Source organism: Malurus melanocephalus, unplaced genomic scaffold, assembly GCF_030028575.1.
Source record: "Malurus melanocephalus ecotype Western Australia unplaced genomic scaffold, MMel_1.1 scaffold_39, whole genome shotgun sequence".
Taxonomy (NCBI): Eukaryota; Metazoa; Chordata; class Aves; order Passeriformes; family Maluridae; genus Malurus; species Malurus melanocephalus.
Window position 1 is genome coordinate 1,873,252 of NW_026623271.1, and position 25,633 is coordinate 1,898,884.

Consider the following 25,633-nt stretch of genomic DNA (forward strand, 5'->3'; position numbering starts at 1 on the left):
TCTATTTAATTTAAAAGGTTAAAAAATCTTGTCTATAAATTGCTTTAAAAGCACAAAGACAGGCAAACAAGATAGAGTCCTCTGGAACTCTCGCAGTCAGGGAAATGGGTAAGGTAGGCAGACTAGAACTGCACCACAAAAATAGCTTTGTTTACTGCAACTTGTGATTTAGTAAGCAGGAGAAACACCAGCTGARGCAAGAAAGTGTGGGCAGCTGAAGAAAAATTGAGGAGGAGGATTAGAGGTAAAACATATTTCTCCTCTTTACATTTCCTTCAACTGATGATCACGTTTACACAGAAGTCCTGCAGACAAGTGTGATCCTGGAGTAAACAGCAAATTCAGAGAAGCTGAGCCTTCCACTCTGGTGTGAATTTGTTCTCTGGGAAACCAAACTGATATAACTGCATCATCTGCTCATCCTCAAAGACAAAACAGCATCACCCGTGGAGTATCCTTATTCCATGGGGTGAGATTCTGAAAAGCTATCAAGACTGAGAGTCAAGGACTCTGGGAACAGCTGGTGCTGGGCTTCTCAGTGCAGGATCACACCTCTCAGTCCAGGATCACACCTCTCAGTCATGCCAGACATAGGTTTAATGCTGGAATTAACATAGACAACAATAAATTCAGATTTCTGCTATTATGGCTAAGGACTTTGATAACATAGTGCAAACACCACCCTTTTACCAGGGGTGTTAATGCCAGACAGGTGGATTATAACTTAAACAGGGGTTTGGTTTTCCACAATTGGATTTCCAAAACTGTTCAATGCCGGTYTAATTCTGTTTCCACTGAAGCCAAAGTTGAACCTTCCATGGATTTCAAGATAGGCAAGCAGTCATTGCCTTAGAAAATATCCCTTTAATTTCCCTTAAATGAAAATCAGCATTCATAGTAGTATTTGTATTTCTGTAGAGCTGTTTGTCAAGTCTTCTTCAGTAGTGGCAAACATGAACAAAAAGCCCAGTACAAAACCATGGAAAAAATCTGCCACAGGAAAATGAATGACTGGTTAAAAACTGACCTCAAAACCCACAACAATGGAGGGTCACATCTCATAAACAAATATATTCACAGTAATACATTACACAAGTTAGGACCAACAATTCAACAATTATTTCTTGAATACCAGGAAAACCAAAAAAATTCAAGAAAGAAAGAGAGTAAGCAAGAGTACACAGAGAAGATGTACAGGAAGCTCAAAGMAAAAATTTTAGCTGCTTCAACTTGATCAACAAAGGAAACTATTTTTAGAAAGGACATAAAGGATGTATAAAATTCACATATATTCCACAGAAAAAAWCTCATAGTTGACAGATTTTCTCAAAGTATATACAACTGTTATATGTGCAACAAATACATTCTCACAATTTAGTTACCACTCATCAAAACTATTTTTTCCCAATTTAATGTTGGATRTTTAGAAGAAAATAGAGCCAGAAATAAAAAAATGTCTTGACGTTGTCATCACTGCTAATAAATAATGTATGCTGACAGTACAGGCAAAAACAAAAAATGCATTATGTAGGTAAGACGAAATATCAAAGACAGAGGTAAAGCCACCAATAGGTACTGTGCTCACCATCAGCAACTTATGTTCTCAAAGAAGTCAGTTGCTCATTTTTTACTTTATACAATGGTAAAACAGCTTGGTTATGTGGGGCACTTACCTGCTGCATCCCAGTATAGACTGAAAGGGAATAATACTCATAGAAGGTTTGTTTTGACAACAGGACAGTTAGAGAAACCAGAAAAGGTCTCTAAAATCTTGCAATTATTGACTTATTGAATTAGGAAGCAGTCTGACTTGTTTTTCTTTGAACGTGTCAAACTTGAAATATTTTTTACTTTCAACTGCATTCTCAGTGTATTTTCTATCTCAAATCTCGTCTATCAAAATTCTGGGACAAATAAGCAGAAATTACTTGAAGATAAAGTATAGCGAGATATATGCTAATAATTCTGGCTAAGCTCTTTTGTTGGAACTTTATATGGTACTGAATCATCAAATGATATCTTATGTCTTTAAAACAAATTATCAAAAAAACCCTCTTGGTTATTCTTGGTTCAGCAGAAGTTGAGAGTGTTTTATAATTAGGAACAGTAAGTACTTGAGTATGGCTACTGTCAAATACTTGCATTTTATATTGATGCTTACAGTCTGAATAATGTATTTGTGTGATGTTCTAACTCATATTAAATGCAATAGTTATAAGGCTGGGTCAGTGCAAATGAGCTGTGTACTTAAAGGATCAATGATATGATTAATTTCTAAGAAGAATGCATTTCTTCTAAATGCTAGACTCCCTACGTGCTTTAAGTCCTAATATGCACAGAAACTCTTCAGCCAGGAAGAACTCAATATTCTGACTTCAAATTAAAGTCTACACTTGGCAGGGCACTCTGACTGACTCCTTTATCCAGACAGCACAAGCAGTTTAGATCGTTTCATTATCTCCAGAGTGATTTTCTGCTCATGGCTTTGTGTGTACGTACATGAAGTTGACACAGCCCGTCCCTGCAGGTGGAGCAATCCAGACAAAACTGAGGTTTGTGGTTGGGAGATGGCTCACATGGGACGCCACCACGCTGCACATGAACTGGTTTCCAAACTGGTGGTCAGACATAATTCCTGTGAGAAAGACACAGAGGAAAAGAACAGTAACACGTGTTAATGGCTCATTGCAAGGTGCTAACAGACTGAGAAATGCATCTGCCATGTGTTGAATCACGGCAACAGGGAATGAAAAAAACCCCAGGGGTATGCCACCAAGTAATTAGAACTAATGCCAATGAGGATACCGAAGCTGGCCTTTGCTTGAGCCAAGGCTGACTTTGCATTTACTGCAAGGCTCCATGTATTTACTGCTATTAGTGTTCATGAGGCCAATACCAGAGGAATTATTTGCATTTTTGAAGGAGAAGCTGGATCGCAGATACTCTATATCAGTTATTTCATTAGCTCATTTACACCCATTACATATCTAAAAGAGAATAACACCTGAAGCAAAAAAAATACTGTCTTTTAATAAGAAAAAATGAAGCTCTTAAAGAAAGGTATTATCTCTTAGAAGACATCTATTTGGAAAAAACAGATGAGCTCTGGATTCCTGAACCCTTCTGATGTGAAATAAAAGCAGCAACCTTCCACAGTTTTAACAGTACATGTTCCTTTGATTTTTTTTTTTTATTTCTTTTACATACATGCCTCTAATACATGAACGAATATAAATATCATCTATTAATGCCTCCCTCTGGAATTCACTGCAGTTCATCATTAGACAAAAGAATCATATTTTTTAACATAAAACAATGTCTCACAGCAATCTTTTTCCCCTTGGAGCCCTTTTGTAGRTTTCTACAAAGTAATGCAAACTTAGTTGTTTGTTTGACACCCTTTGGCTTAAAGGAAGGCAATCTCACCAGAGTGGATCACTACACTTTTACTCCTAATACATGAAAGAGTAAACGATGAAATTATTCTTTTAAATGCAGTTATCAGAAGAGAATTCCTTGTTCCAAGTTACTTCAAATAAYGGATCTTCATTTCAGAAAACAGTGACATGGGCTGAAACATTAATAATAGGATCAAGAGGAAAAGGGAATGGCAGCAGGCAGCACCGTGCTCAAAAAGGTCACTATSAGCTGTTTGGTGATTGCATCTCGAAGTTTATAGTGGCTGGTACTTCCCRAATTTGCTTGTTGCAATTCAAACAACAACACAGAAATAAAACCCATCTCTGCCTCTCAGAATCCTTTAYTACTGTTTTTGATGGCAATTCTTCTGTAATGTGAATGCAGCAATTTCTTGTAAGTCTCAGAGGAGGAAGGAGTTTGCAAGTGAGAGATTTACATCAAGGACGGGGATGAGTCCTTGCTAATGCAAACACACTGCTCCACCTGGTGTCCCCAGGGACTGGATGCCAGCAGCACCTTGCAGGGAGTGGGGGMTGTCTCACAAGCAAACCGATTCGCATTTTATAGACCAAAAGCAACGTCAGAAATCCCAGTCAGGTACGGGTGAGGATGACAGACTACAGCTCAAGGTTATGGATGTTATTTATCCTCAGGGCTATGAAATTCTAAAACAGCTTCAATTTTTTTTTTTTTTTTTTTTGTGGGGGGGGGGTGGGGGGGAGGAGGTGGGTGGGGTGCAGGGAGAAATGAGCCACAGTGAATTTAAGTAATCCATCCCAGGAGTGACAGAAGGCAGCAGGTGATGGTAGTGATGCCTGTACCTTTTACAAACAACCACAACCTCCTCATTCAGGGTTTTTCAGTCAGTTCCTCACTGAGAATACACATGAGATTCTCTGTCTTTCACATAGTCACAGCTCAAATCCCCAAACGATGAGGGAGCTCATTGTGTCAGAATGACCTGAGAAAAGGCTCAAGCTATGCTGAGTGGAGTCTCTTTTCTGGAGATCAGTAGAAGGGAAATCCAGAGAGATGGTATTTTACTGACTCCCCTTTATTGAGAGAGACTAGAATACAAATGAGGTTTGGCCATCTCTTGCCATGATGCACTAATTTCTTTACCTTTCTTGGTTAATTGGGAGGGGGTGGCTTTAACATCCTTAAGGAATCCCACTTGATTGGTGCCCAGGCTCACTGCCTTGCTCTCACTGCTGAAGTCCTGCAGCAGTGCTCTGCTGGAACAGATRTGTCCAAAAATATGCCCAGAGAGAGGGACCTGTGAGGTCCCTCACAGAGCAAATGCTATTCAGGCAACTGCTTTGCTTTGCCCAGGGTGAAAGGTGGTAACTGATTCTTTCCCAAAGACGTGGATCTTGTCCCTCTCCCTGGAGCTGGTGCTGAACCAGTGACTTCAGCACTGTGGGCTGTTGCAGAGCACCAGCTCTTGTCACCATGCCCTGGCTGTGCAGTGGGGAACAGGCAGCCACAGACTATCAGGTTAATTAAATAACAGATGCTATCGGGGGAGAARCAGGAACAGCCCTTCGGTTTGATTAAATTCTCCTTTCTCCAGAGCCAGCCAAATACAAGGGAGGACAAAGGCTGCCCTAACACATCCCCCAGCCAGGGGACCGGCCGATCAGCTTGGGAAATGTGGCTGCTTCCCTCCTTGGCAGCTACTTGTGAGTTAATGAATTCCCTAGGTTTCAGGCAGTATACTGCAAAAATGTGTCTAATACATCAAACACATACAACATCTGTGGAGAATTTCTTTTTCCTTTGATTTACAGTTTTAAAAAAAGAACAACTTTGCAGTGACTAGAATAAATTCTAAACAATGAAAAAACCAACTCATTCAATTTTTTTCAGAAAAAAAATCAGCGAATAGTGCAGCAATCATACAAAATTCCAATTTTATAATTTTATCACCATGTTACCTTTGTATTTTATTAATAATCTATTGTTATAATTTTTACAATAAASACAACCCTCCTCATCTGCTGGTTGGGAGATCCTCATTTGTATTTTACTGAGTACATCAATCACTTAGGAGTYCACAACTTTCAGAATATTTCACAACAATTAAATACTGAAACTTCAGTGAGTGGCAGCAATATTAAAGAACTTCTTTTTGCTTAAATCYCAAGATTTGTTATTGAAAAGGTGAAAATAAAAAATATAAAAATGAAAAAAGAAATGGAAAATACAGTTRATACTAAGAACTCACTAAATTAATTGCAAATAATGTTATTTCACCCTTTTACTTCCAGTCTTTTTGCAGTCCCTTGCCATGGAAGGCACCTCCTCCCTTYTCCTCCAGCCCCTCTCCAAACTGGCAAGCTGCTTCTCAGGCTACATGTTTGCCCCGTAGCAAATCAAAGAACAAATGTGAAACAATATTCTGCTGCAAAAAATCTAAATGACTRCAAGACAAGCCTGATTATACAGCAGCTCTCAGAACAAAGCTGTATCCTGTGTGTACCTTTGCCTGTTTCAGAGTGGCTCAGGTAAATATTGTGTATAGGTATCTCCCCAACACCCTGTGACCAGTGTAACTGTATACACTCAAGTCTAATATTCTTATGGTAAAATTTTAAGATCTTCCCGTATAAAACCCTATAAACACTTTAGCAAAAAATCAAGTGTTTCCATGTGACTTAATGAATAATGAAATGTTCAAAGTTTTGTGGGAGCTACACATTCACAGGTCTAAAATGTGCTGCATGTAAAGAAGCTGTTAACATGTCCCTGAACTGCTTTTGCCTTGGTTTTTACAGTGTGCACTCATCATAATGACATGTTTCAGACATCTGCACCTCCTAGATTCTCCAGCCCCTAAAATTTCTGAGGCTTTAGGAGCCTCTGTACAATCAGTATAACCATTATAACCATTCAAATCCCAGACATGTTTTGTACCTGCCAACAGCACTGCTAGGAGAGGAACTAGACATTCTCAGTCCCTCTCAAGAGGGAACTCAGCAGCTGTTTTTATTGTGCAACCTTTAAAAAAATGTGCTTAGCTCTATTCAGTACTCTACCTATAGTCACTGAATCAAAGAACTATGTAAAGAGGGGGATTTCAAAGGATAAAATAAATGCAAGATATGCAAGGATAGAGAAAAAATATTGAAAGGAAAATCTTAGGTAAAGTTAGATGACAAATATATAGCTTCAATTTTTAAATGTTTTAAATTATTTTATTGATAATCAGATTCACTAGTAGGGCTTTAAGAGCTAATGCATGGAAATATTTTCCTTCTTTTATAATATGGCATACAGGAAGGTAAGCGAGATTTAAAAATGCTGATTTAGGTGGTCCACAAATGYCCAAATTCAAATTTTGATCCTGAACTCATTATTACTTTCACCTTGTGCAGCTTCTCCAAAAGGGAGAACCATAGATTATAGCAAGCATTCTCCCATTTTGGCCCCTGGAAGCCAGAAGATGATCTTTTCTACTGGTGGAGCTTGAGAAGCATCTAATGGTACAGATAAATGAAGGAAAGTTTCCTCATTTTCTGTTTTCTAAGTCTGAGAAATACGGATCTGTAATAGCGCTGACTTTCACCAGTAAATACATAATGTTCCGTATTATATGACATATCGTTCTTAGAAAACAGCTTTCTAAATCAGAACTTCATACAAGGAGCTCATCTGCATGTCAAGGTCCTTGGTAAACCCACTATTAAGGCTAAGGCTCAACAGAATTTCCAGTGATGAACCAGATTGCAGGTAGTGTACCATTTCCTATTTATTACAGGAATTGAGTATGATGTTAAAGGAGAGAGTTAACATTAAATACAGGTGTAAAAGGAATGACCACATTTTGGCTTTGCTGCTTCTAAACTGAGTATCTGCTGCATGCTTCTATTTTCAAAGCTTTATGTAAGCCATAGCAAAATGCCAAACATAAAATATTGATGAAATACCAAGAAGAAAAATCTCTAAGTAACCAAATAACTCTGGGGTCTTTGAGAARCAGTAATTCCTGATTAGTAGATATTAACTTTAACTTAGAAACAGGCACTTTCAAATTAGATTTTGCATTATGTAAAAATAAAGTACCTAGTCCTAGGATCCAACTTTTCCCTTAGGAAACAGAGCTGGAGGCCTACATTCTCCATCCAGGCTSTAGCATCTCAAAGGTTGATCCACAAATCCACCAGGAAAGCGCAGCTCTGCCTGGTGTTACAAAGCAGCGAGTGATGCAAAAGGAACTGTGTCTGAAAACACCTCCTGTGTTGAAACCCATGCTGAAGCAACCAAACCAGGGTTGGCAACTTGTTTTTCCCAAAAAGCACCAGGGGCTTATTCTGAGGGGAAATGTGGAATGATTATTTTTATTATTATTATTTTATTATTTTTCAAAATGGACAGATGCTGGTAGCCATGTTTTTTATTAWTATCAGTTAAAGCAATCACTTTGGCAGGGAGCTTGTTCCCACAGTCTTTACTTTCCAGAAGCATCTCCTCTCTATGAAGATCAGTTATACAGAGAGGTGCCCCCACTCTCCTGTTGCATGTAAGAATGCACCACTCAACTGCAGGAGTGCTGGGACAAGTGACTGCTTGGWGGCTGCTGACAAGGAACCTGGTTTCTCAGTAAAATCCCTGAAGAACAGGTCTCCAGGACTGCTGTAGAACCAAAGTGCTCCTGCAAGTTAAGGGAAAGCCGTGGGAAAGCCTCTCCACATTATTTGAGGAGCAGCAGAGGCTGCAGCACAGCTGGACCAGGGGATGGCAAGACCTGAACTCTCAGAAAGCCAAGTAGAGGCCTTGAGGAGCTTTTAGGCCAAAATCTGAATGTATATAGACACAAAGTGCTATTTAAAGCTGTGCCTTTCRGACCACATTTTCAGAGGTAGGAACRTCCCWCCTGTGTRTCTTCAGATGTTTAAAGGACCYTTTTGCACCTMACCTGTAAACATATAAAAAYTAAATATCTTTTCACTGAATGCTACAGAGGAAAATAATGGCTTAGTTTTAGTTATTGGAAGACTATTTGAGCAATATCCTTAAACTGTTATGAACTCCTTTCAGGACTCTGCAACGTAAATCCCAACATTTTAGAACTTATGGTGGGAAGAAAATCAAATTGCTTCCCGGTTTTGGTGGGTTTTGTCTTTAAAAAAAAAAAATCCCAAATACATTTAAGAAAATCATCAATAATCTGTGTTAAAAAGCACCATTGGGAGTTAAAAAAATACATAGAGCTGGTAACTACAATTTCTAAAACATGAATGCAAATATATAGTTAGAAACTCATGCAGTTTCTACCCAAGCATGTAGCCAGCTAAAGATAACAAAATTAACCATGCAGTTCCTTTCAATGGGAGWAAAAGTGCAGAATAAGGCCCTAGGTGAACTGTGCCCACCCAGCTAAAATACGCTGGTACCAATTGATTTTTGGGGGGTGATTTCATTCTGCTTCACAGGAAAAACACATCTCATTTGACAGAATGTAACAGACTGCTAAAGCACTTGGTAACCTTGTGATCAATTAAGGGTCAGGAAGGTTTGATAAATTATTAAACAGTATGAAGGAAGAAAAGACCAGCAATCATCAGGCACATTCTTCTACCCAGTAAATGTTAGCTTTATCTTTCTTGAACTCAGGTGTTGGTTTCATTGTTATTATTATTTTTACTGCTTCATTATTAAATAATAAATCCTTTCAGCATATGCAATGCTGGGGGGAAATACCAGCCACATGTTAATAAGAACATTAGAAAAAAAACCAGACAAGTGTATAACGTCCTAATAAAGTCTGTCAGTAAAATCCATAATTCTTTCTGTGGTCAGGAGACAACCAGAGCCTGAATAGAGCAACCTGATTCTTCAGAGAGTACCACTGGGCTGAAGTGACTCACACTTGAGATAAGAAGCATGGATTTTATATGTGCTTTTGCTCAATATGTGAAATTTAAATGTATTTTCTTTACAGTTCTGAAAACAATAATTTATTTCAAGTTCACATTTGAATTACATTCACAAATTGGGATTCAGTTCAGTTCATTTTGGGCTTTTAGGTGAAATAGAAGTGCTTTATATCCATATTTTTGAACATTTACTGAAGTAAGACCTTCACTAGAAACACAGGTTTGCAGGGATGAACCACTAGTGAACAGATTTTTGAAAATTTGCTCTGAAAAAGAGGATATATTTTTGCTTAATCTCTYTTTTAATGTTCTACTTTAAAGGGATTGTTAATCAAAACTTTTGAGCAGCCTTTTGTTAGAAGCCACTTAAGGTTATAATTTCATCTCAGGGATTTATGAGTACTGGTCTCATTAAACCTTTTTAAACAGGAGTTACACATATGGAAATTGTGGAGCAATGGGAAGAGAATATCCCCTTTCTACATCATAATTCCCAGGATCCTGAATGAGTCCCTTGTGTAATGTGTGATTTTGCTCCATGAGTCAGGGGAATGGGGTAGTGAGACCCTGGTCTGCWGCGTTTTGGTGGTTGCAGGCTGTTGTCAGAAGGGATGAGAAGACAATTTACTGCTGAAATCTAAGTGCTCCATAGAGAGCAGCACGGCACTAAGTGCTCGAGGCAAGTAGATTTAGAAACAGTAAACAGGGACCAGCAGTAATATAAATAGAAAATGCTAATAAGCTACTGTGTTGCTGAAATATAGAAGAAGAAAAAAATCTGTTTCTAAAGGCTTGAGCCAAAATCTATTTTAAATGTTTTCTTAATGGTCTCAGCATGTTTCCTTATAGAAACCTGTTAGGCTGATACCTTCATCCTGTACTAGTTTTTCATGTGTTCTATTTAAGCACCCAATTCCAGTTTATCCTGTGGAAGGAAAGCAACTGTCCCTGGTTTGCTTCCACTTTTTTTTTTTTTTTTTAATCGTTACTGTATTTGGCTGGTGTCTCATCCATATGAGCAGCTCTTGTACAACTTCCAAAAAATATTGCATTGTTCTGATTCTTCCCAGTTTGCAAACATAAATCTGTGTCCCAGGAGCCAAACATCAGACACTCCACTTGATAGGGCTTATACCAGTGACAAATGTGACAAAGGGACACCTTGWTATCATGCCAGACATCTGCTCCCACCAGGCTCATCCTCAGAGCCAGCAGTAACCACATCCTTCTCCTTACAGCAGCGACAATTTACCAAAAGAGCACTGGAGCCCCTGGAATTGGCCCAAATTTGCTTTAGTAGAGATGAAACTATGAACCAGCAGTCTTAACTTAATCYTGACCTGCTCACTTAAACAGAGCCATGAACCAGCCAAATCTCCCTGCTGACCAGAGCAAGGAACATAAAATGAAACATTTATGTGCAATAACTAGAAAATCACCACACAGCTCAGTAAAAATGTAACTGCCCAACACTCATCTATAAGCAGATCCATCCTGACTGGATCTATAAAGCATCATTTTGAAGGCAGTAGCTTCCAAAGGGTTTGTTTGGATTTTTTAAATTAACCAAGCTTCACCCCAGCCTCAGCTGTGCTGGGCTGAGTGGTTTGTACAGTGACAACATCCCTTCTTGGCTCTACGGTTGCTGGTAACACCTCCTGGTATCCTGTTYGCTCTTCTATAGCCTAGCATGACTAATTGGGATAATGGCTTTACCTACAAAAGCCTAAGTCTCTCTTTAATTTATTTTAAATGAACTTAATGGTTTCTGGCAGCAGTCTGCCTTGTAAGGCATTTCCTCTATTTTGATCCCTTGCCCACAGCCATGTTTTGCATTTGCCCACATTGCCATCCCTGCCTCAGTCACCGCGGGACTCACTCAGCACCTCATATCTTGGTTGCACTTACACTGTCCCTAATTGCTCTTTATATCTCTGTTATCAACATTACTGGTGAACTCTGATGTTTTAAAATTGATAGTTTCCTCCAAGGCAAATTAAGTCAGTCAAACCAATCAATAACAATAACTACATAATGAAACCAGAGGGACTTCCATATAAATCTTTCCAGATGGAGTATTTATCATTTGCACACATCTCTTCCTGTTTTGGAGTAATGTTATGGAAGTTATCCTGTTTTATCCTCCAATTCCTTATCCCAGATGATCTGAAAGTCAACTTGAAACCATATAGTGTTGTCTGGGTTATTTGGGATAGAGCTGGTTTTYTTCCTAGTGCTGTGTATTGGATTTAGTATGAGAATAACATTGACAACACACTGATGGTTTAGTTGTTGCTCAGTAGTCCTGACATTCAAGGTAAGAACTTTTCAGTGTCTCATGCTCTGACARTGAGCAGGTGCACAAGGAGCTGGGAGGGAGCGTGACCAGGACAGCTAACCTGAACGGCCAAAGGGATATTCCATACCATAGAATGTCATGGCCAGAAGCTGCCACTTTCTGCTCAGGGGTGGGAGGGGTATCAGTCAGTGGGTGTTGAGCAATTGCATTGGGCACCATTTGGGTTTTATTTCTCTCTTGCTTTTTAATTTTCAATATTATTATATTTTACTTTATTTCAATTATTAAACTGTTCTGATCCCAACCCACGAGTTTTACCTTTTTCTGATTCTCCTCCCCATCCCATGGGGTGAAGAAGGGGTTGGAAAGTGACTGGCTCACTGTAGTTTGGGGTAAAACTACAACATGTACAGAAGCCATGGGCTGTCCCTCACCAGCATTGGCTGCGATGTCTCCACAGAGCTGGAGACAAGAGGCAGTTTTCATTCAGAGGAGCAATCCTGGAGGTGCTCCAGGTCTGCTCATCCCCCTTCCCACAGCTGGGTTTACAGCACCCTCAGCAATGCCTACATTAGGGTGAAGTATGAAAGGTCTCCTACAGCCCCAGGCCCTTGCTGGGACACTGAAGTGACCTGTGGCACAGCCAGTCCCACAGTCTGTGGGAGACTTTTGGGACAGCTGAGCTTCACAAAAGCCTATCTGCTCAGGCACACAGGGAGGATGAATCCATCTGTGAGGGAAAAGCCAGCTGAGGTAATGACAGACTGGTTTTATCTTCATGCGTTTGAACATGGCCAAGCACTAAAACATGTGCTGTTTGTAAGCGCTCGTTACAGCGTCTGTAACACCGTGATCAAGAGTCGAGATGTTTGCCTTTTTTCAGCAGCTGACACCAGTGACACAGTAGTGCTGGTTTGCTACAAATTCCTCAGAATTCATAAATATAAAAACTAGAACCATAAATAGAGCTGCATAAGGGCACCATGGYCATTCTCAGCCTCTGCAAAGGGGTGAAGACAGCAGAGTAATGACGGACCAAGTTGGTGGGAAAGGCAAGGGAGAAGTCGGGCTGGAAAAATGCTTTTGTGTGTTGAACAGAGGAGTTTCAATTAAAATTGTCAATCTGTATGAGTTTGTTTTATGAAACTGTGCTGAAATTCATAGCTGCTGGTTAAAATCCAYTGGCATGTCTGTCCAGACCAAATTAGTGGTGGAAGGAAGCACCACCTGTATGCTCCACAGATTTTCTGACATTTTGGGATGAAACCTGCCAGATATGCCTCCTTTTTAGCCACACATCTATTACATTGACAGCTTCTAGAGCACAGAAGTACCAAAGTTGGGATGCTGTGACTGGCAGGCTGCTCGTGGTGGCACGGCACTAAAGCATTCCTGTGAGAGTGAATGTGTTCTCTGTGGGTGCTGTGCACCAGCAGCAGGACAGGGGAGCCCAGAGGGGACAGCCAGCCTGGCTGGGACCTCATGCATCACCAGTACCTGACTGACCCCCATGAGCATGATCCCAGCCAGTGTCACCTCACTGGTACCAGAGAAATGCACATGGAGAATAGAGGCAGAAGTTTTGATATTCAGTTACTCAGTAAACCTAGAGTTCGAAAATGAAAATATTTCCCTGTTACATATCACTGTGCTTTGTTTCATCACCAAAACAGGAATATCAGTTGTGATTTGCAGACTTCTGTGATATTTTGAAAAAAAAAATTAAAGAAAAAGAAAAATTCCTTTAATACAAGTACACAAAGAATTGCTTTAATTCTCTGTGCATCTTTAACACCTCTTTTTATGATTACTACAGGACAAAACARAAAATCTTGCAGTTGTTCCCTTTCCCTTGCAAAATGTGCAGTAATTTAATTTGCCTCCTTTATCTTAAATGATGCAATGATCCAATTCTTTGCAATTTCATGCTGCCTCTCCTACCCTGGTCAGCAAAGGACCATGATGTTGGGTGTATTACAAAGAGAAGGCCAACACAATCAGCAGGCTGAATTTCTGCCCTCTGAAGGCAGAATAGCACCCATCAGGAGAAAACTCCTCAGAAAGCGTGTTTCACTAAAAAATATGAACAGCAGCTAAACTTTTCAGGAAAAAAAAAACAAAAACTAAAGACAAAACTTCACACRCCAAAAGAAACAAAAATAATCACAGCCAACAAACTCAGAAGGAGAGTAAATKGTTTTACAAATTCATTTCCACATTACTACTTTTACTCTAGTGACAAAAAAATCACCTATGAAAAAGATCTGGTGCATCGCCCCCTGCCATATGGTGTATATTAAGACATACATGGATGATAGAAAATTGTAACACTGCAGTTTTGTTTCTATCTGACAGCACAGTCAGTCGAGAGTCCCAAGAATGCWAAGAAAGAAATGCTGTATTTCATTCCTTTGCCTGAAGCTTACTCCTAGACAAAACATCATCAATCCTAAACATGCAAAAGCACTTCCAGATCAGATACAAGAAAGGCAAAAAAAAGCAAGCTACCAAGAACAGTAACCYTCTTGTACACTATCAGTCAATATTAACCAAAACTCCTTGGGAAAAAGACTGCAGTTATTGAAGTCTTTGTCCTCAGAAGAGGATTTTATGACTAAATGGTAAAGGCTAATTCTACAGTAATTTCATGTTCAATATAGGATCTTAAAATACAGTCCTGCGGGTGCTTCCATGAAGCTGTTGTTGGGCTGACCCAGAGGCAGGGCTGAGCTGTGTCCCCCAGAGTGGCAAACACTGCCCCATAACCCTGGTGGAGCTGCAGCCCCCGCTGTGCTTGGTGTCCTATGCACTTACAGAAAAAAAACCTAAAACAGAAAACAATATTCACAACTCAAGCCTTGTGAACGGTCACGTGATAGCAGCCAATATCCCAACGTGCATGAAAATTAACTGTGCTACAGAAACAGGGTGCAGGGGATCTCTACTACATGACTCCCCAATCAATCTGTGGTTTTGCTAAAAAGAAGAAAATTTTATCCAGCTCTGTAGAAATATGATTGCACCATCAAACCAAAGATCGTGGGTAAGAGGGTCTGAGCTGCATTTTAGAATTGGATATGAAAATGAGAAAAATATTTGGACTCCAAATGTGGGGTGTGGATGTGAGCAGRCCATCCTAGGGTGCTCCTGTTGCATCAACTAAATGCTTGAATTTAATCTTAAACCTCACTTGTTTCAGAGCCATGAATGAACACTTAGCTGAAAGCCTGCCTCTCCCAGCTGATGCCCCCCACTGTGACTGTAGTAGGATAAATGTTCCAAGATTTTACTGTGGTTTTAAAATGGGTTTAAAAAATATGCTAAGTCAAAGTAACACCCAAGAGACATTAGAGAGCTGCAGTGCCATTAATGTATAAAGAGAAGGCTAAAAATACAAAGATAAAACATGGCTTTACTGTTTGACRTGCTAATCTACCCTTAAAAAGAAAAATACCTTGAAGAGCTGCAGCTCTACTGGGAAGTCCCCCCCTTCATTATTGTGTTGCAATAATGAAAAAAGTGTGCAGTTCACTGAGAAATTAAACTTTCCATCTCAAGGTCTCAAATACATTTTTTCTTGTTCAAGGCAGATTAGCAGTTCAGAAAATGAGCAGGTTTCCTAATTTACATTAATCTCAGCCCTACCATGCATGCTAATTGAGCTGTTTTCTTCTGGGACTTCCAGATATRTTGCAGTTGTATCTTCGCTGTTTCACACTGTAATATCAGCTCTCACAAGTATTGGCTTTTCTCCACATGTCCATGTTCCCTAACCAGGCACTAATGTTTTCTTGGAAAGCATCTAATGAATTATGAATGTAGTTAGTGCTTCTGGATCCTTTTGCTCATTGATAAACTAGTATATAAATAGATATTTCTGGTAAATAAATGCTTGCCAAAYCTGCATAGTTTAGGGACTTTCCAGTTGATCTGCAACTATGGAGCAAGCATGCCAGATAGTTTGACCTGGAAGAACTAGGGATCCTAAAGTTGACTCACAGAATATTATTTAGTGCAGTGGCCAAATCAGCATTGGGGAAGGATATTGTACTGATTAAATTGCTTTTTGGGTAGATTGAAGCTATGTAATCCAAGTGAATCCAAATAGTGACAGAGCCATTCCAGAGGGAGGCTGAAGACAGCACTACGGTGGCCACATGAGGAAGAGATGTTCCCTGTCTTCAAGTGAACAACGATATGTAGGAGTGGGGAATCCTTGTGTCCTCCTTCCCCMAAAAAAATACTCACAGTTGAACATTTCTGATCACTAATTGTGGCTGTAACGAATTTACATATTCCACACTTGTAACACTGCCTGGTCTTTATTTTACAATTTATCTCAATGAATCACCATACTTCACTTTGGTATAACTTTCACAATTAGTTTTGTACTGATTTTTCATTTAAATGTTTTGCAATATGAGCATTGCACAACTGGAGCTGCACACTGTCCCGGCAATATTCCAAAAGCTCCAGGGCWGTCAATATTGTGTGTAAGGATGTACATATTGTTTTTTTGGGGTGATACACGCACTTCTTACACAGCTCTATGCAGTGTAGTACAAAATACAGTTATCTCTTTGGAAATTACATCTCAGCTTCAAATAGATAGCCACACAAAAAGAATGATGATGGAAAGACCAAAAACATGGTCTTCCTGCTTTGAATGCTTCTTTTTCCCTGGCTCATTCTTAAATTATATGTTTAAGAGATYCTGTAAAATAGCAAATTAAAGAAATAAAGCATTTTATCACACACAAATACACAGACCCTCACACTGCATGACATAAACCCAGATCTGTCCAACCCATATCAACAACTTACACTACTTGAACTAGCTATCCTAAGATAGTTAAATTGAAGGGTTAAGCTGAGATCACTTTTTTTTTAATAATTTGACTCCTGTGAGAAATTCCAAATTAGATTTCAGCTAATTTCAGTTTAAGTCAGCTACTGATAAGAATGTATAAAATTGTAAAACTTCTATAAAAAACTGAGTAAACACTCAAACCCCTGAAAATTCCCATGGGAGTGGTCCAGACCACTTGAACCTGTACTTTAGATGCATGATGAGGCAGTCCTCACACAACAAATGATCTTTTATAAACAATATGAAGAGATAGGTGTTTGGATGGCCTCCACAGAAAGCTCCCTATAACTTAAGTCCAACTCAGTTTTCAAGTATTCCATGGTAATAAGGATTACAAAGAGCTAAAAAATTTAATATATGCAACAAACATTGTGATTCCCATGGTTAGCCCAGAAYACAACTATTTCCAAGAAAATGAAGGAAAGAAATCTTTTACTTGCTAGCAGGCACCTTTTATTGTACCATCAAATAAAAAATACTCTTGATATAGAAAACAGCCTGTGAGCTAAATATTGAATTCCCAATATTCACTGCAGATGTGGCACTCGGAATCTTTAAATCTTTTTATAACTAATTTTTCTCACTCCGTGCAAATTTCAATTTTCAGAGATGTGTAACATGGGTGGATTAGTTCAGGAGAATCATGCCATTAGGGATAGCTGCCTCAGTAAATTTAATTTACTTTTGAAGGAGGAAAAAAGTAAGATGTACTGAAAAATTGGTCAAAGAAGAACATTAAGAACAAAAATACTGAATTCAAGGGAGATCATGATAGATCTCTGAACAGTAGTGGRTGAAGCAGGTTGGTTTTGGTGCTCTCTGGGCTGCTTTGAAATCATGAATGCAATAAAAGTTGCTATATTAGTACAGAAATGTTGAAAATAACATTCAAGACAAATCTCTGCTGCCAAAGGGGAGTGTTTTAATGTGATGTTTTATTCATAAAAATGAATATGGTTATAGTCAAAGCTGAGCCTGCAATGTCTCAGAGTATTTGGATAAGAAAGTTATAGCTCAATGACTACATCTGTACAAGTATAGTTGTAGATATAAGTGTGTTTCACATCAGTATAGGTCTTCTTAGAGGAAAAATGAATCAGCTAGTACAGCATTAGATATCTTTATCCTGTTAGCATTGGATGTCTGCTAGAGAATATACCAGTTTGATCACAGCTTCCTTCCTGGAGCTCCTATTGTTCCATCAGTACACTTTTTTTAATTCATAAAATACATTTTAAAATCCAGTATTTCATAGAAAATCTTATTTTAGAGCTTCTGAGACTTCTGTCCAGAGAATAGTTCCTGAAGGAAGGCCTTTCTTTGGTCAGATGGTCTAAGCAGGAATAGCAACACTTTTGCTTTGAAGCTTATGCTTTTCCCATGGAGCCTTATTGAGCACTGATGTGCACAGTCATGCAGCTCTTCCTTATACCCACTCAAAGAAAGAACATCCTATTCTCCACTCCCTTCTGAAGGGCCACCAATGGACTGTGTTACATTCAATAAAAGAATGCAGCTATGCCACATATTCCAGTGCATTCCAGGAGTTTTGGCTTTGAATTGAAGGCTGGCTTACAAACCTTTTATGCATTTTGCAAAAAAAMCCACTAGTTCTATCTCCCCCAAAATCAACATCTGACTTCTTGGTTAATTTTTCACACTTTGGTTTAAACAGCTTCATTGAAACGATTAATTCCTCTGGTCTCATGCTTACTTCTCCSTCACTCCTATTGCTTCAGCAAACATTCTTCCCCTCAGTCTCTCCACCATCACATTTTTTTCTACTCTTCTTCCATACTGTCTGTAGACTTCAAATATCCCTGTTCAAATTTTCTCTGCCCATCCCTTCCTTCTCTTTCCTCAAGTAGCTCTCAAATGACAGTCCTCACCACAGGACTGCAGAATAGCACTATCTTCTTGAGAAAAAGTGGAGCTAAGCAAATATCAAACAGCTAACTCCAAGGCAAAGCACCAGGGTTCACAGAATCCAGCATGAATCGGTCAAGGCTTTTTCTGTCATCAATCTTCTCAAAACAATACTCTCACAAAATCCAAGAGCTCCTGTACAAACCTTCCAAATCCACAACTGACTTCTAGAACTAAAATGGCCCAYAAAGAATGAAAAATTAATTTCATTACAATGTGCTGTCACCAAAAGAACACTTTTCTCTATAATGTTCAGCCATTTGGCTGAAATCTGCAGAATTCCAGTTTGGCTTGTGATAATTGTTGATTCTTTTTGTGTCATTCCCATTATGTGAAAGACCTTGGTTTTTTTCAGTGTCATCTAAACATAACTGGCCTATGTTGTAATTAGACTTTGATCAATTTTTTAATGGGATCTCAGAGGAAAACAGTATTTGACTAACATGTATTATTCTGCATGTATTAATCAAGAGAATTCTTGTTGAACTGCTGGAATTTCACATAATAACTACTCTTCCCCATTGTTAATTAGCAGACCAGAAAAATAATAGAAGCTGTTTCMACTGAAATAATACTTTGGTATCCAGAATAGTCTGAAACTTTTATTTTAATTTTTAACTTTGATTCATTTAGTTTCAGAACACCATTTTTATCCTTTCCTAAGGCACCTTATTAAAAATGCAATATCCCTGTATTCAAAAGTAATCCCAAACAGTAACAAAACATACATTTATGGCATTAAGCACTTGAATCACTTAGGCCAGCTGTCCCTTATAAATCACCACTAAATAGCACTTTCATGAGTATTGTCATGAGATGTTAGTCAGCATTTTCATCAGAAATCTGGAAGATCTGAAATAACCAACTGTGAGAGTTTTTAATGATACAAACGTTGGCCAGGTGGGTACAAATTTTGAGCCACATTAGTCACATGGAAGATGTAAACTGATTGTTTAGTAAACTGAGTCTACAGTAAAACCAGCAAAATAATGCACACCCTACACCCCACCCCAGTCCTGTAGGAACAGGGAAGCTTGCAACAGCTAGGACCTGCAGGACGAAGAGACTTCAGCTAAAACCTGAGGTGCCCACATCACCACTTCAGAACCACTTCACTGCTCTGCAGTACTAAAGAGGAAAGACCCATCACATCAGGATTGATGCAGGAACTGAGTAAGGCAGCCCCATGCGCTCCCTGTGAAACAGCCAGAGCCGCAAAGAAAAGGTGTCAGGTGATAGCAGCAGGCAACTCTCTTCTGAGAGAGGAGATTCAGCCATTTGCCAGCCTGACACACTCTCTGTCACTCTGGTGAATCCACAGATGGTTACAGCACTGGTGCCTTGGTCTTCACTAACAAGTGCTCCATCCATACGACCTAAGCAGCAGGAGGCAAAGGCAGGGACTGGCAGAACAAAGAACTGCCTGCTGCAGGAGGAASTCAGGTTGGAGACCCTTGAAAGTGCATAGTCTATGGGACCCAAGATGAGTCCACGGGTCTGGAGGAAACTGATAGATGAAGTTGCTCATGAAGTTCGAYAAGATCAAATGCAAGGTCCTGCACCTGCATCAGAGCAATTCCAAGCACAAGCTGGGCAGMGAATGGACTGAGAGCAGCCCTCAGGAGAAAGACTTGGGGGTGTGGGTGGGTGAGAGGCTGGACATGACTCAGCAATGGGCACCTGCTGCCCAGAAAGTTGAACATCTCCTGGGCTGCATCCAAAGGAATGTGGGCAGCACATCAAGGGAGGTGATTCYGCCYCTCTGCTCCACTCTGGTGACACCCCACCTGCAGTGCTGCATCCAGATCTGGGGCTCCCAACAAAAGAACAAYGTGGACTTGCTGGAGTGAGTCCAGAGGAGTGCCACAAAGATGATTAATTAGAGGGACRAAACACAATCAGGATTGTTCAGCCTGGAAAAGAGGCTCCAGGRAGACTTTRTASTGGCTTTGCAATACCTAACAGGGGCCCACAWGAGAGATGGAGAGGAACTTTTTCACAAGGGTGTGTAGTGATGGGACAAGGGAGAATGGCATCAAGCAGAAAGATAGTTAATTTAGATTAAATATTAGGATGAAATTYTTTGCTGTGAGATGGTGAGGCACTAAAATARGTTGTCCAGAGAAGCTGTGGCTGCCCCATCTCTCGCAGTCTTCAAGGCCATGGATGGGCTTTGAACAAYCTTGTCTAGCRGAAGGTGTCCCTGCCMAWGGCAGGRGGTTGGAACCAGCTGATCTTTAAGGTCCCTTCCAATCCAAACCATTCTATGATTCCATGAACTGAGGCTACAAGAATATGTATTGCTGGGRTTCACAATTTTAGAAGGAAACTAAAGAAGAAAACTGCCAAAGTCTGGGAAATAAAGCTAATCTGCCTTATACTTTCTGCTTAGATATAAAAATTACTCCTTACACTAAAAAAATCAGTGTTCAATAGGTTCTAAACCAATGTTCTATACATTATAAATTACTCAAAATTTAAAAGTGATTTGATTTCAGTAGATAAGTTACCCTAACAGAAAGAAAATATCCCCTGATAAAGGACTTAGACAAATTGCTAAAGACACAGAAAGAAACAGCTCCCTGGAAGTTCATAGGAGAAAGATTAAAATTAGAAATTAGGCACAYTTTTAAACAGTATGATTAATGACTGGGAAAAGAAGTACACAAAGTGGATTCTTTATTTCTTGTAGAACATGTAAGGTCATGCACTTTAGATAATAAGAAGCATACTTTCAGCTATAACCTAGAAATGACTGAKGAGGAGAAAGCTCAGTCCACATTAGTCAGCTGCTGTTTGACAATGAGCTACCAGTGTGAAAAAAGACAAACCCTGCCCTAGAATGCATCAGCTCAATTATTTCTGGTAACGATGGGGGAAGTATTAGTACGGTGCTGGTAAAGTAATGCTAAGACATCACTTCAATTATTGTGTGTAATTATGAACGCTTGTGTTCAAAAAAGATTAACTTAGGCTGGAGCAGCTGCAGAGAAGGACTACTAGGATGATGAGAAGAATGTAATACATGTCACAAAAAGAGACAGAAAGAGCTTGTCTTGTTTAGAGAGAAGATGWCTGCTATCACTAAATATCACAGGGTTGTAAAGAAGCTGTTTAAGCCAAAAGACAAGCATGGTATAAGAACAAAGGGCTGAAGCTGGACTTGAATAAATTTACTCTAATTTAGATCCATTTTAATCACTAGGCAAATGAAGCATTGAAACAATTTTGCACTAGGAATTTAGGAGATAAACGACTATAACCAGCTTTAAGATGGAGCTTAAATCCACACACATTCAAGCTACAGCACCACTGTCACGGCTCCTGCAGCACCAGGGACCAGAGCCAAACTGAAAGGTTCTCTCCTGGGCATGGTTCCCTGGCACCACAGGGGTCATGTGCCAAAACAGGCCAAATCATCCCAAACTGCAGGGCCTGCTGAAACCAGCATCATGATTAAATTGYGACCTAGCCCTGAGGTTGTTATCTTAATAACTTCTCTTAAGAAACTGAAAATTTTATCTACCTGCAAGAAGCACTGTTTCCAGGTTTTCTGTTAATGTCAGAAAWCTGTTTTCAAAAACTAATCACTCATTTGTTTTTTCCAAAGCAAAGCTCAAATCACATTGAAAATGTCACGATTAAGTGGACTTGTACCAAGAGTTATATACAAAAAGGCAGGATTTAGATCATGCTGCCAAAAATAAGAACTACCTGGATACCAAATGAATATTCACAGTTTCTCTTGCACTTTATGTGAGCAGGAGGCATGGCTAGAGCCACAAAGTCAGGTTAGCGGTGACTAACAGCAGTTCAACTTAATGCTGTGKGCCTTGTTTAAGTAAATTCTGCTGCAAGCACCTTTCTTGTTGCATATGAAGTGATGAAGCAATGATTTAATAGCAATCTAGCTGTGGTATGGTCATATATTGTTTTCCAAACCCCTCCTGTTCATCAAAAGAGGTCATTTCATTACACTGGTTTCCTGAAACCCTTCAGATTTATAATTTGTCTTCAGGGCACAAAAATGCAAAATCTGCTTATGAAGCCTCTAAGCTATTTTTCCTTGTATTAGAATAATTTTTAAACTACTTATGTCTTCCTACAACTTCATGAATGCCTGCTCTAATTAGATTGACAGCTCCTCACTTTGTTATTCTTAAAACTGTAGGACTGCATTTAAAAAACCCAAACCAAACACTTCAAGAAACAAGCTGCAAATAAGATAGATGGTGATTTAAAGCACAAGTTCCCTCATGTTCAGAAYTATTACTAAGTTAAATGAATTTAGTATTAATTTAATAATAATAACAATAAAAATTCACATGAACAAGGTTTCTTGTTCATGTGGTTTATGTAAACCATAAAACCATGCCTACAATTATTTCCTCTGAAAACATCCACTTGACTATAWCCCATTTTTTAACCACTCCAGAGTCCATGTTCTTTTTCTGTGGTGCAAATATCTGTCTTCAAGATGTTTTGGGGGAGGGGGAATTTGTGACAAATATAGTAGTGGGAATATGATATGTYTTATTTTACTAGTAAAACAAGGAGGATTTTTTTTTTTTTAATTAAAAGAGACAATGAAAATAAAAACAAAACAGAATCTTTGGTTATTTTTGTAAGACTATGATTCATGAAAGTAAGCACTGCTTGAGTGAGTTTTTTACATGTTTTCATACTGAGTGGGATTTTTTAAATAACTGGCATTGCTTTTGAAGATATTTATATTTCATTTRTAATAAAAGATCTAGTATAAGATCAAGAGGCTCAAAATAAAGCATGCCACAAGATTACAATTGGTAGAACTGAAGAACCAAGACCTTCTCATAACTGGTCAGCAGATGCCTCTGYTGGAAATTGCAAATGAATTCAGTTCAAAATTAAATGCTTTCTGAGTYATTCCCTAGAGACTGGAATTCAGCCTTTAAATACACAAGAGAAACCATCAAATGTGAGTCAATAAAACAATGCATGAAAAGCCACTTGTGCTGGCGAGACTCTTCCACACMAGCTTTTGACAAAGTACTTCAGAGGGTTTGCAATAGCACGAATTCCACAGCCAGCATAAAACCAGATTGTGTTAACAGTAACCTTTCCTCCTTTTTCTCACCCTGTGCMGACAGGGTGACATGAAATACAATTTCACTTAAATAAATTCATTTACTAAATAAAATTTAAAAAATAGTAATAAAAAAAAGTTGTTTCCTGTAATTTCAAAGGTATGTTTAAAGGATGCTGTAGCAGCACTGCATTTTAGCTATTCTGAAGGMATATGGAGCTGTTTGTTACCAAAATCAGACAATGCCCTGAGCCTCTGAAGGAAAAAGCCAGGGTGGGACTCAGCCCCAGGCACAGACAMTGTAGATGTGCCTGTGCCTGAGTGAGGGGTCTTGGCTCCTCACAGCTCTGGAGGTCAGCCAGCCCATGGCATGGGACATGTGTCCACCTTGGGACATTAAAWCTGCATGTGTCACCAGCCAAACAAAATTAAACAGTTGCAGGCTGACCTTACCTCATCTTTGGGGAGGGGACAGGAAACAAGTTCTAACAAACTTTATGTATCTCTTGTGATGACAGCTTAAATCTTCAAAGCTAGATTTCTAGGGAACATCCCAATTAATTAAATTTAAAATGCYTCATATGCTATTAAATCAAAATCCAGTGTAGTGAAATACTCTAGTTAACAAAGTCCCTCAGTCTCCATGACCAAATCTGTCCCACCATTTTGTGTACCTTGTATCTAGTTCTTTTTCTGTGTAAAGTGCTCCTCACAACACCCTGCCATAATTGAATATGACAGATGTCTTTCAAAACTCCTCTGGATGAACAGCAGTGAGCATCAGAAAAKTGCATCTCCAGAAGTACTTTGCATTTCAATTGTGGTTGTGTGTGAATGCCTGAGCCAGGCAGCAAAGGACCCCAAGCTCTACAGCAAAAATGAGATCCTTCATGGAATGATGCTCAGAAACAGGCTGAGGAGGTCCACCTAGGAGTAAAGCTTAGAAGAAAACCCTAAACTTTCCCAGTTTAAAAAATGAAAAAAATATTCAGTAATTACATTCATCATAAAGGATTACAGGGAAGGGAATGTTACTGATTTTTACATATCCTGCTCAGCATATTTAAGTGGAAAAAAATAAACAATTATTTGCCCCATGCTCAGCAAAAGTCCTTTAGATTACCATATATATCTGATAAATTCTTCAGAGCAAATCTGAATCCCATGCTCATRCCAAATCTTTACCCAAACTTTCATCAGAAGCTAGCACACACTTCTTTGATMGTCTCAGGGGAAATTGCAGCTAAAGCACATTCCAGTTTATTTGGTTTAACTCTTGGCAGATTATGACTGAAGGCTTTTTAAAGAGTTCATTACATCTTTGCCCTCCTTAAGAAAAGGTTATCACAAAGCTGCCTGATTGAGTGAATTATGGCTACTGGGTGGTCACTAGTGCCTGTGGTATTACTTATTACATGATCAGTGATAAATTTAAATCAGTAGATAACAAGGATAAATCTCTACCAAGACCTTCATTATGTAATTTTAAAATAGCAAAATTGCAGTTACAGGGAGAAAATGATAAGCTTGATGTATACATATGCTGAGCAAGCAGGTGGTATATTTCAGGAAATGTCACTATTCACATAAAAATTAAAAATTTAAACTTAATCTTTCTAAAAATTAAAACTTGCAAAATGAAACAGTTCTTWAAGATTTTTCTTTAATCTAGACTTCGTTAATGTTCATATTCTTCATGTTAACAGCTAGTGCTGTCAGCATTTATTGATTCAGCCTTCTAATAATTACATCATCCTTCCAGCATGTCAGAGAATGTCAAGGTGACTATGATGCCATATGACTGGAGTATGACTCCAGTGTCACAAAATATTTGTGTCACTAGTYTATCCAGAAACAGACATGTAGCAAATCTCAGAGTGATAGAGAAGAAAAACACTGACTTTATTAATAAACTGCTATGCAAAATGTTTCATCACGTGCTGTAAAGCTGCCAAAATAGCCTTGTCAAGTAATTATTTAAATAGTCTTATTTAAATAAACTAGAGCTCAGTGAGAGCGCTTTGACCAACATCACATCTTCTCAAAACACCAAAAGTTCTTTCAGCATTCAGCTATTTAATTAGATGTCATCTGGAAAAAATTCCCAGCCTTCCCACACAACTGCAAATGAATACAGTGTATCTACTGGATTTCTTCTAAATGGTTTTTTCCTT

At 39.0% G+C, this 25,633-nt stretch overlaps 1 protein-coding gene across 2 annotated transcripts in view; it reads right to left on the bottom strand.

Annotated features, from left to right (window-relative positions):
- Positions 1-25,633, bottom strand: part of RELN (reelin) — a 270,732-nt gene that overhangs the window by 190,621 nt on the left and 54,478 nt on the right. For both annotated transcript variants that reach the window (XM_057364499.1, XM_057364500.1), the window contains exon 3: positions 2,500-2,635. In XM_057364499.1, coding sequence (XP_057220482.1) covers positions 2,500-2,635 — 136 coding nt within the window. The remainder of the gene's footprint in view (positions 1-2,499; positions 2,636-25,633) is intronic.